General features: G+C 36.4%; 1 protein-coding gene across 7 annotated transcripts in view; it reads left to right on the forward strand.

Annotated features, from left to right (window-relative positions):
* Positions 1-12,569, forward strand: part of LOC139756440 (neuron navigator 2-like) — a 368,656-nt gene extending 356,087 nt beyond the window's left edge. For all 7 annotated transcript variants that reach the window (XM_071675884.1, XM_071675886.1, XM_071675885.1 and 4 more), the window contains 2 exons: positions 677-776; positions 6,911-12,569. In XM_071675884.1, the coding sequence (XP_071531985.1) occupies positions 677-776; positions 6,911-7,762 (952 nt within the window). In that variant the 3' untranslated portion in view covers positions 7,763-12,569. The remainder of the gene's footprint in view (positions 1-676; positions 777-6,910) is intronic.
* The last annotated feature ends 245 nt before the right edge of the window (positions 12,570-12,814 follow it).

The following is a 12,814-nucleotide window of genomic DNA, read 5'->3' on the forward strand; positions in this document are numbered from 1 at the left end:
TGAAACATAGATAATACATAGACCTGACATGAAAAGTGAATGATTGCAATTATTAAGCTCAAGGATAACTTTATAATGTTTTTGTTTTGATATGTGAGTTTTAGAACTGTGCCATATTTTCCAAATATATTTTCATTGTTTCATATTTCACTTTAATTGTACATTCCTTGTGTTATATTAAATACAGAATATTCATGTTCATTTTCCTAAAGAAAATGAATGTTTTCAGTATATCTGGTAGCATACGATATGAATATAAAAGTTCCATCACAACTCAAATTGTACCCTATAGTTTTCCTGTATTTTGGAGGGTCATTGTCAGATAAGGAAAACAGACATGCCAGTATATGATGATTTCCCTAAGAATATATCAATGCTCTTTACTTTTTGTTTCAAAATGACAGGCCTAGCAAGTGTATTGATACCTTTTTGTTGTATGCACATTAAGTTGATTGGTTAGGATAGATTGTAGTCTTCATTAACATACCCCCATACATCAGTTGCTTTGATTATGTCTAGTCCCAAATCAGTCCTAAAATAATTCAAGCTCCAGTTGACTCTCTTACTGCATGTGTAGTTCTCACAGTGAGTGTTTTGTCATTTACTAGTTTGGAGATGTGGTAACTCTTTTCAAAAAACTTGAAAGTGCCAGTGACCTCCAGTTTTTACTCCTCAGAATTCCAGCCTCTGATATCGGTCAGCAGGATGCTAGTCTACCAGTCACCGGAACAGTGCCTACACGCCACACAAATGCTCCACTTTCAGCCAGACAGCAGGTAGTAAAGTAGCATGAAGCTGATTCGATGTAATCCTACGCTAAGAAACGTTGCTGAGGTTCATCATTTATGGAGACTCTTTTGCTATGGCCACCCCCTTGAGGGAATTCACAAAGCAAATGGGCATCATAGATATAGACTGATAGCTTAACAAGTAGTGCTGAAATTAGCACCATTTTTGTGACATGCTTGATAAAATATCTTTACCTGACATAGTTCCATTTATCTTTCACTGCAGTAATGGCTGCTGCTCTTTCTTTATGGTTTTATATTTTATTACAAGTACTCCACATCACTCTAATCTCATGTTCATGGAATGCCTCCATCCATGAAAAATTAGATAACCATGATGACATCACACAACCTTAACACACACACACGTTTCAGGTCACTCATTTATATCACCACTTACTCTCAGTGCATGCACTACTACTATTATAAAACTCTTATCAGCATTCAGAAGTCTCCTATGTTAGTCATATAGAGAGGCAGGAGTGTCCAAATAATTTTCCAATTTACTCAGTTCCTTGTATGGTTTATAGAGGAATAAACCTGGCAGAATGCTTATATAGTGCCATTGTAAAAAAGGCAAAGAGGACAAAAGTGAATGTTCAAATTACAGAGTTATGTTTTTGAGTCCAACTGGTAAGTTGTATGGTTGAGTGGTGATTGAGAAGGTGGTGCCATCTACAGATCTTTAGATTGGGGAGGAAAACAAAATAAAAAAATAATGAATAGTTTATTGAATTTAGGCAACCATTCAGCAGAAAATACACAGCTAGATATCACTGAACTGAGAGGTCACAATAGTTACTAATTAACTAATAAAGGAGCTGAAGATTAAGGTAGGGCTTGATATTTCCACACTTTAGACAAACATATGAGTGAAGTATATCTGCATAGTCAAATTGGCAGATATACAAGAAGCTTTACTGAATAAATAATACAATATATACATTATGCACTTAGTTACAACACGCTGAACATTGAATAGCTTGGGTCAGTGTTTCCTTTAAAGAAGTTTGTGAGAAATACTAAGAGAAACAGGATTTTTATGTTACATTTATGGATTTGGAGAAAGGATATGATAGCCTTGATAAGAGGTGCTTGGTGGAAGGTGTTATGAATATAGATTTTTTTATTATGAGAGTAAGGCATGTGTGTAAGAAGAGATGAGGGTGAGTGGTAACAGGTGAAGGCAAGGTGTGGCTGGGGTGTGTGAGATTACTTTGGTTGTTTAATTTGTTTATGGATGGAGCTGAAGGGAGATGAATGCAGTGGCCTGGGAGAGAGGTCTGCAGTCACTGTGGGGCTGGGAGGTGAGTCATTTGTTTGCTGATGACATGGCATTAGTGGCAGATCTAAGTGAAAATTGCAGAAGCTGGTGTTGAGTTTTCGAGATACGTGAAAGAAGTTGAGAGAATAAGTACATCAAAGCAAGACTATTAGGTTTAGCAGTGGGAAAGAGACTGGATAATTGGTTTGAATGGAAAGAACCTGGAGAAGTGGTATGTTTTGAATACTTGGGAATGAACATGGGAATGAATGGAACCTCCATATGGAAGCTGAAGTGAGCCATTGGATGGGTGGCTTGGAGAGGCTAAAGTCATGGGCTCATTGAATGTGAGGAAAGAAAGGTAATTGTTTGGTAGGCCAGAGATAGACATGTTTTATGGTATAGTAATCCCAGTGGTTTTGTGTGTATGCGAGGCATTGGCCCTAGATAAACAAGTACAGAGTATGGAGGATGTCTTGGAAATTACATGTTTGAGGGCATTATATGTTGTGAGGAAGTATGATTGAATACTAAATGGTAGGGTACGAGAAAGGTTTTGTAGTAAGAGGAGTATGTATGAGAGATATGAAGAGGGTGTCCTGAAATAGTGTGGACTTGGAGAGATGATGAGTGAAGAGAGTTAAACAAAGGGGATATACATGTTAGAAGTGGAGGGAACAAGGAAAGGGGGAAAGCGATGGGGAGGTGGAAGAATTAATTGAAAGACACTTTGAGTGTTTAGGTTCTGAACATGCAGTAGGGCATGAGATATTGCCAGGGATAGAGAGAATTTATGTGATTTATGGGTGGAAATGTGCTTTCCATGGGCTGAACCAAAGTATATGAAGCAGTCTGGGGAAACCAAGGACAGATTGGTGGGACCTGATTATGGATAAAGGCTTTGGTTTTGGTGCATCATTCAAGACAGCTAGAAAGTGCATTGAATGAATAAGGCCATTTCTTTGTCTGTTCCTGGTGCTACCTTGTTAATGGAGGAAACAGCATTTTGTCTTCTTGGCATGTGGTTTACTTTAATCAGGTATTGTATTTAAATTCTTCAAGTTCAGCTTTGCATGGTCTGTATGTCCCTATGTTTTATTATGTTTTGAGCTGGGTTACTTACTTTTGACTTATGTTAGTTCACATTTTTATGGCTGATCTTCCTCAGTTATTTTCCTTATGATTTGCTGTATGTATATTCTGTTCCCCCTTGTTTAACGTTTATTGCCAGCTATAAGTTTCATATTGCTTCAAGGTTTTCCTTTCATTATTGTTCATTAAGTCATGTTTCTATCATACAAATAAGAATTCTTTTTTATTTATTTTACTTAGTCACTGTCTCCTGTGTTAGTGAGGTAGTGCAAGGATATAGATGAAAGAATGGCCCAACCCACCCACACACATGTATATACATAAACGCCCACACACGGACTTATATATACCTATACATTTCAGTGTATACATACACAGACATATACATATATACACAAGTACATATTCATACTTGCTGCCTTCATCCATTCCTGTCACATATGAAATAGCTCCCTTACCCCCCGTGCCCGCGCAAGGTAAGGCTAGGAAAAGACAACAAAGGCCACATCCGTTCACACTCAGTCTCTAGCTGTCATGTGTAATACACCGAGACCACAGCTCCCTTTCCACATCCAGGCCCCACAAAACTTTCCACAGTTTACCCCAGATGCTTCACATGCCCTGGTTAAATCAGAATTCTTTTTATCTTTAGTATATTCATTATAAATGTAAGCTAAAATCTTTGAATTCTCAATTAGGAAGATTTTTACATTCAGATATGCAGTTCCATAGTTTATTTGCCTTTATTTCCATCTTATTTTTTTTTCTGAACAGGTTTTCCATCATTCTCATTCTCTGAGCTCTGTACTCACACATGTATTTTTGGTTCAGATAACTTATATCTTTCTACAGCTCTGACATGTTCCCTTTGGGAATGCCCTGAGGGGTTGGCCACATTGAAAGTCTACATAACCGGTAAACTTCTTTGCTGCTTCGTAGCCTTTAGTGGCAGATGGCAACCCCTAGTGTAGTGTTTTTCAGAGGCTCCTACCTAATGCTCCCCAGCTAATGTATCTACCTTTTACTTGGCTCATGCTCCTGTTTAATGTCCTTACATACATATTACTACTGTGTATTGCTTGTTCTTACATACATACTATTACTGTGTATTGCTCCTACAATTTTGCCAAAAGGTAGGGCTAGCACAGAGTACACACCACAGAAAATCTAGAGTTAGGAAGAATGAATTGTGTGAGTCAAGTGCTGTCAAGTGTTATGTGTTACAAGAATAGATTGTATGTTTGTGGACAGAATGCCAGCAGTCCACATGTGGGTGAGGCTAAATGTAAAGGTCTAGCTACCTGGGTCAAAGGAGTGAAGCTTGATAGCCACTGAAGTGCTGCCTCACTATGTAGCCAATACTAACCTTCCTGATACCCTTCCACCGAGTTAATCTTCTATGCATCAAAGGGGTTTCCCCTTATTCACGCCTGGTGATACAGTTTCTTAGTCAGTGCCCTCAGTGCAGTCCTGATGAATGCTTTCTAGCAGTCCAGATACAAACAGTTCAATCAGTCTCATGTAGAACCCTATGAGGTTGGTTGCACACGATCTCTTTTCCCTAAAACCAAGCTCTCTTGTACTTTGGTAATTTCTTCTATGTAGAAAATCATCAACTTGCTCTCTAATAATTTTTCCAGAACCCTATGCACCACTCTCATTAATGAGACTGGTCTGTAGTTCAGCACCTGTACCTGGTCTTTTTTACATATAAGTATATTTCTCCTTTCCCATTCCCTTGGCACTTTGCCTCTCTAGTGACAATTTGAATATGATTCTGCACACATCTTTTGCACATATGGTGAAATTTCATGAGGTCCATGAGGCATGTTTGGGTTAAGCCCTTATAGTTTCCAGTTATCACCTTTTCTAGATTTGTCATTGATTTCCAAGCCTCCATCCCATCCCACCTCATTAGTGTTGGGGCTGTAGTGTCTTCCACTGTGGAATTGCTTTTAAATTTGTTATTCAGTTCCTAACATATCTTTATATCATCCTCTACAATATTTCCTAAAGAATCCCTTAGCCTGATTAGCCGCTCCCTTCACTATCAACTGACTCCCGATAAATTTATGGAAAAGTTTTTGATTTTCACCTGCCTTGTCTGCAGTATTCTTTTCAAAAGTTTTGTTGTTCCTCCTTCCATACACATGGTATGTTCTTATTCCTTGTGAATGCTTTGCTTGCTGCCTGAAATACAGTGTATATCTCTGCCACTTGAAGCTATTTGCTTTTGCCATCTTTTATTAAACCATGCTTTCCTCTTTCTTACCATTCCCTCTGTATTTATGGGTTGAGGTACCCATGTTTCTACTCCTCCATTGTAAATTGCTCAGAACCTTCACCATAAAGCCTTGTTTCTTGGCTGCTGCACTCCATTTCCCAATGTACAATACCCCAGAACTTATTGAGGTTTGTGTAGTTTCCATGATTATATCCTCTTTGCAGTGCAATACAAAATAAATATAATGAGCTGAATTGTAAGGTTAGGATGGATGGTGAAGTGTTGAAAAGGGTTGAGTATAAAGTACTTCAGTTCATTATCATGCAAACATGTAGTGGAAGGAGAAATAAAGACCAGCTTTTTAACACAGAATCTTAGGACATAGTATGGAAATTTAGGATTGAAGTTTATTGGAAATTTCAGAAATCTCTGTCTTATCAGGTAATAAGGAATACAGATCAAAAAAAGGTTAAAGGAAAAAAAAATCATTTAAACTAACCTTATTTGTTACTGCAGAAGCTAAACTTGGTATATACATCAGTTGGGCCGAGGGCTTGCTCTGCTGATCTCTGGTTTGTTTACATTTCACTGTTCATCTCCTCTAACACCAGGTATCTCTCAATATATATATTGCCTCTTCCAATTTTGATGACTTCAGGAAAAGGCAAAGTGTACTTCTTAAGGTACTGACACTATTGGTTGCAGAAGTGTGCCAGCAGTACTGAATGGTTTAAAGCTATCGTCTGCATCAACAGCTTTGTTGGAAAAAATAATGAGCTGTCTAAGGAAGGAAAGGAATAATAAGGGTGAAATATGTGATCAGAAAAAAAGAAAAAAGACTGAGTGGCAGCACATTCCTGTCTACTGGTATAAAACATTGATATGGAATAAAGATGACAGTTCTGGGATTTTAGGGGACAGGAAGAGATGTGGTTTGGGCATGTGGAAAGGTTTCTTATTGATACATTAGTAAAGAAAAAATATAGGAGTAAGGTATACGGAAATGAATGAAGGAATGACTGCCAACATCATGTGGGGGGAAAGTGAAGAAGGTAGGAATTTGGGAGAGGAGTGAGGAAGACATGAGGTTGATGGAAGTATGCATTGAAATGGAAGAGCTTAGAGACTTTTCTGCCATACCTACCCTGTTGAGAAGTGTGTCCAAAGGGAAAGGAGACACTTAAGGTAAAGTTAGATACTTTTATTTACTTTGAAATTATAACTGATATTATTATAGCAAGAAATGGGGACAAGAATGACAAAAAATAACTTGGGAGAAAAACTGAGAATCCTTTTTTTCTTGGTAAATCAATTACCATACTCACATTTTAGATATCAGTAAAAACGTCTGCCCATACACCAGCATATTTTTTAACTGAAAATTTTACTCTACCCTCTATTTTTATCCTCCCCATCAATAACTGTGATTGAATATCAAATTACCTTTTCAGGTCAGTGTTCAGTGTGTATCTCTCTATCCAGTTCATCTATACCGAAGTTCCATTTATGTTTGCATCTCTCATACATGCTGTCTCTTTACAGGTTCATAAATCCGAGTCTGTCTATGCTGTACCTCAGCTGTTGCCTCAAATACCAATTCTTACAAGAGGAACAGGCCAGAGTGTCTTGACTGCTGAAAGAAGTAACAAAACATGCTTGAGTAATCAGATAGAGACATCTTATAATACCAATAGTGAAAACGCAGCAAATGATATGCAAGTCATCTACAGTAACCTTAGCAGTGAAAGTCGTGCAATGGCAGCTGTTGTAAGAGAAAGAAGTGATAGTAATGCCAGTAGCAGCTTGATCAAAGCACCAGTGAGCATAAATATGAACAGTACAAGTGGAAATCAGACAGTGATTACGGCCAATAAAGACAAAAACCAGAGAGCTTCAACATTCTTGGGTGGGAGGATCAACAATGACGGAAATCACTTGACCTTCCAGAAACATGACAGCAAACCAGTAACATCAGCAGAGATACGGAACAATACTAAATACATAAATGAAGATGAGTTACAGGTTACTAATGATGAAAATGAGCTAATGGAGAGTGATAGCATTATGACTAGGTTGGATGAAAAATTTCAAGAATATAGTGTACAAAATCAAAATAGATTTATTGATACAACGGTCAGTAATAAGCCAGATGACCCTATCCACTACACTGTTAATGCAGGTAATAAAGATGTTGCTATGGAAACAGAATGTAAGCCCCAACTTTTTGACATAAAGTCTCAAAGCCTAGATATTCTGGCTAAAAATGCCATAAATGCCAATGGTTTAGCACCAGAATGTGTCAAAATCATACATACTGTAGGACCAAAAATAGATCTAAAGGGCATCGCACAGGAGTTAACAACAACGTTCAAGCCAGTCGAATCAGCTATGTAAGCAAGGAAGAAGGTGCATCTTTTTGTAGAAGAATTGACGTTTTTTAAGTGTTGCATACAGAATTGTGAGTCATGAATTAGATATTTTACTGTAGACCCCAGACTGAGAAAACAGTTATTTGTTTGTAAACCATCATTATATTTTTTATGTATAAGGAAGGTGCTAATGTTTTATAACATGTCCAGTATCCTACATAATTACTCTTTCATGACTTACGGTTAATTGCCATGTCAAGAGTTTTGTTTCTATATGCTAGTGATCATCAACAGTTTAGTCATTTTGTTGCAATGTAATGTTTACAGCTAGTTACTAAATCATTTGTATGTAAACCACTCGCCTTCCTAAGTACTCAGTAATATGGTTTTTGTTATAAAAGGAAAAATATAAATAATCATAACAGTAGAGGTCTGTGGGTTTACAGTTGAAAATGATGTTATTAATTACAAGTTGAGGTTATTCTTACTGAGTGGAAGGCAACTTAGAAGACCTTCAGAAATTGGCCCTCTTTTTCATAATTTTCTTATGAAATTATGAAGAGCCTTGCTTAAGAAATTTGTAGCTTTATTGTTGTTACTCAGATCACTCATTGTTGAAGATGGTACCAAACATGAGTTGATTTTTTGGTTTATAATTCTTATAGATGAAAGTTTAGTGAAGAAAAAATTCCCTATCACTGGATGTGCAAGCTTCTTATGGTTATGCCAGTATAATGTAGGACATATGTTACAAACCAGTTATTTCAAAACTTCTTCAGGCTTAATGTAATCATTAGATCTGTCTTCACAATTTGACATGGGATACAGGCACAATCAAAATAGTAACTTGCGACCATTTTGGCTACCATCGATATCAGCATTTTGAAAACATTTGCTTTTTATCATTTTGTGGTTGATAATGTTCGAGTCTCATTCATAGATACTTAAATAATCCTAAATCACATTCTGTATTATAGTGTAGTTTTGATTTTGTCAGGGATCAAATTTTATGTACAGTATATTTTCCATTTTTTTGTACATGTTGTATATAATACTACAAAAATCACAGCATACCCTATAGTGTAACAAGACTTATGATACTATGTTTGTAAGAACAAGTATTGTTCTCCCTAGAAGGAATTCCACGTGCATTCTCTGACATTATTCATATGTTAAATGCATTGTTAGGTTTCTGTGATTGCTGCTACTGTGTTCCACCATTTGTGAAACAAAACCTGAAAATACTCATATGTGAAAAAAAGCCAGACAATATTGCCTTAACTGATGCTGCTATATCACATGGAAGAGTAATGAACATAAGATTTCATAATCTAAGATTTTCACAAAACTGTGTATCCATTGGGTATTCACTGACTTAAGTCCAGTAAGGGTGTGTGTGTGATGAGAATTACTTTTTAACAGTTGAAAATGTGAACCATTTTCAGGTGGTGGTTAAAACGTGAACTTGCTGGCCTCATTTCCCTAGCGGTTGATTGGCCTGAAGCCCAAGCAACCAACCATCCTTAAGTGTCCTTAGATTTTATACAAAGCCTTTTTTGTGATAACATTTATGCAATGGATAGGAGTATTTTTTTTATTTATTGAAAGATGTTTTGAGGAACTGGATAGGATGTCTCAGGAAAGGAATATCTATCTCACTTCAAGGATTGAATTATTATATTGGGCTAACAGTGACAGAAAATCAACATATTTTATCTCATGATGGTGAATTCCAAGAACATACTACCCCTTGATGAGTTTGATGATTTAAGAAAAACTTTGCTTAATATATTAGTGATCCCGTATAAGGTGAATCCTTAAAGGGTATTGATGTAAGAATTCATCTCAAGATAGCTAAATTTGAAGTCTTAACCATATACAGCTATGACAAGTTCTTCGTAAATGCATTTCGCCAATGAGCAAAGGAGAGGACAAAGCCCTTATTTCTCCCTGGGAACTGTGCAACACCATCTCGTACTCTTAGAACATTGTCCTTTACATATGGTGCAGAGCACTGGTTCCACTCGAAGATAACGAGTTCAAACCTAAATGTGCACAAACTCGTAAGTTTTCTCAGCACATTTCTAAATTTCTTTCTCCTACAGTCTCCATTGGATCTTTCAAGGTGAGATTTATATCCTCTTCTAAATACAGTAATTTAGAGTTGGAAGGAACATTTGAGGAGATATATTTGAGGAATATGATTTAATTAGACAAATCCATGCTGCACTCATGTCAGAAGCAAGGAAGTGACAGACTTCCTTGGATTGAGAAGCTTGTTCTTCCACAAACTCAGATACAAACTTGATGACTTTTCTTTCATGGCATATCCACAGGCAGGCAGAGTCTACTATTCCATAAGACTATGGCAGGAGCTGACTAAACAAAGGCCCTGTTTGCTCATATCCTCTATTTAGCTGTCATGTAGAATGCATCAAAACCAGAGACTAGTATACCCATCAAACCCCACAAAACATTCAGTGGTTTCCTCTGTTTCACATACCCTGGTTCAACCCTTTGAGAGCTTGTCTGCCAAATCCTGTATATCACATCCTTTCAGTTCAGGCATATCATATTTGGACAAGAAAAAGAATCCTTTAGTCTATTCTACAAGCAATTCATCCACTCTACTGTGCCTTACCTGTCTGGCCATTCATGATGTGAAAAACAAATACAGCTAAGCTGCAAACCACAAAGAAAAAAAAATGAGCACTTGGAACGTTCACCGCTTGCTTAGCAACCACAAGCACTCACCACTTGGTGAAACAAGGATTCTCCCAATACAATTCCACCTCAACAGCATTGCATCCTTCCTAACCAAACCACTTCATAACTATCCACCAGCACCAAAGTAGAAATTGAAAACTAATCCCTACTAAAAACTAATCACATCATATACCTGTACTCACAGATCACTCTTCCCCAACAAGCACTTAACAACTTTCCTTCCGACCCGGTCTTGAATACCCCCAGCCAGACTCATACTCATCAGAAACTACAATCCTCTTTCCTGTGTGTGCTGTAGACACCCCCTAATGTGATTAATTTTGTTGAGTAAAGCTTGTTCAAAGTTTTAACTAATGAATGTGCCATTCTGTATGTATTCATAAACAGAATTTGTGAATTATACACCACAATGGCTCAGCTCTGCCATTAAAGTATATTTCACACCTGTGGAAGATCAAAGTTAATTTTAGAGTAATAGGATAATAACTTAGTGCCTTTACATTCTTATACTCCTTTAAACTGACTTCATAAAGCATGAAATTTTCCAGAATTAAGAGCAGTTCCGAGGATGACTGGTACTTGAGGCATGTAATGTATCTCCTTTACCACAAATAGCTTTAGATTATGTCTCGTGCAGGGTGGCACTTTTAGGTCACCTGTATATATCTGGTTTGATGGTATATATCAGGTTTGAGGTTCTTTTGTAAAATCAAGGGTTTTTTGGCGAAATAATGCTTCAAGTAAGCAATGCTTCTCATAGTAAATAAAGTTCAATAAGAATATATTGAACATCTTCGATAATGGAGTTAAAAATACTTCCGAGATACTCGTTTACTTCATGTGTCAATTCTTGAGTGTCTGTTGGAACCAGTAATGTTTTACCTATTTTTTTCTATAATACAATGGTTACACTTTACTCAAAGCCCATAAGATACGAATCTGAAATTGTGAGCTGCCAGGTTTGATGGGCATTACTCACTAATTTGCACAGATGATCACTATACAATGTAAAGCTCCACAAATGCAGAAACTTTTTAGGATGCAAGCCCTGCCCTGTGGAAAGTGGGAGGACCTGCATTATTATTTCCCTAGCTTATATGTCCTTCCTTTCCATTTATATTACTAAAATAAGTGATGAGCTTGAGAATGTGCTACAAGCCATAACTTAGGAGACAAGGTCTCTTACAATGCATTGGAAAATTGTACACATTTTAAAGTCCCATATCCAATTAGAGGCATTATATTTCTCTTGGAACAGTCATCATTTTGTTTTAAATCTAAAAATGTATTGCAGAAGGCACTGAATATTGACTATAGCAACATGTTTTCCTTTCCATTTCCTGTACTGGTACAATTGCCATACATTGATATACAGTATAAAATTAACCTTTCACAAGGATTCAGTGAAAGTTGTGGTGCTCAATGTTTTATTCATGAAGTCTTGGGATTTATGTGGATGTTTTAAAGTTCCTAAGCAAATCAACAATCGAGCAGAAAACAGAAGTACAATTTTGGATTCATAAAGTCAAAATGTAAAGCCTAAGGAAAAAAAACTTTTCCCAACAGTGGGAAATATATATACCTTCATAAAGTGAGTGGCAAGGATTTAACTGGTGACAGGATCTTCAACTTTTTGGAATGTTTTTTTTTTTTTCTTACCTTTCATACAGTTGTACAGTTAACATTGACAAAAGTAATAAGATATTTATATACCTTTACTAACAGTAATATATAAATCAAGTGAGACAAAAGTATGAAGTCATTTAATTTCTCTCATGTTACACACCAAAGATCTGGACCTGCAAATTCCAGTCTTAACTTCTGTTCCATACTATATTTTCTTACAACAGTGTTAGTAGAAAGAACTGCATAGGTAGTTAATTTCAGAAAAGATATTACAGATTATTCATGTTGATGTTTCATATGAGAAATAATACTAATATTCTCAGGTTAATTAATATATTAAAAAAAGATTATTTCAAACTAAAAGACTGTCTAGTGCTTTACTGAAATTAATACAGTATAATAACTAAAATTATATTATTTAAACACTGTGTCAATAAACATATCCAAAGAATATTTTATAATAAAAAAATAAGAAAGCATATCCCTTTTTGCTTTTCCAGGGGAGGGAATGGAGGGGGGGCCAAGTGAAGATGTTCCCTCTGGGGCTTGGTCCTCTGTTCTTAGTGCTACCTCGATAATGCAGGAAATGGCGAATATGTATGAAAAATAAAAAATCCCTTATTCATTCATCTTCAACTTAAAATACGTTAAAGTAAGCATCAAACATTCAATTTTTTAATTTTCAAGTGTATTAAACAAACATGAAACACTATAAACAAGTTAT

This window comes from Panulirus ornatus, chromosome 21 (genome assembly GCF_036320965.1).
Source record: "Panulirus ornatus isolate Po-2019 chromosome 21, ASM3632096v1, whole genome shotgun sequence".
Lineage (NCBI taxonomy): Eukaryota > Metazoa > Arthropoda > Malacostraca > Decapoda > Palinuridae > Panulirus > Panulirus ornatus.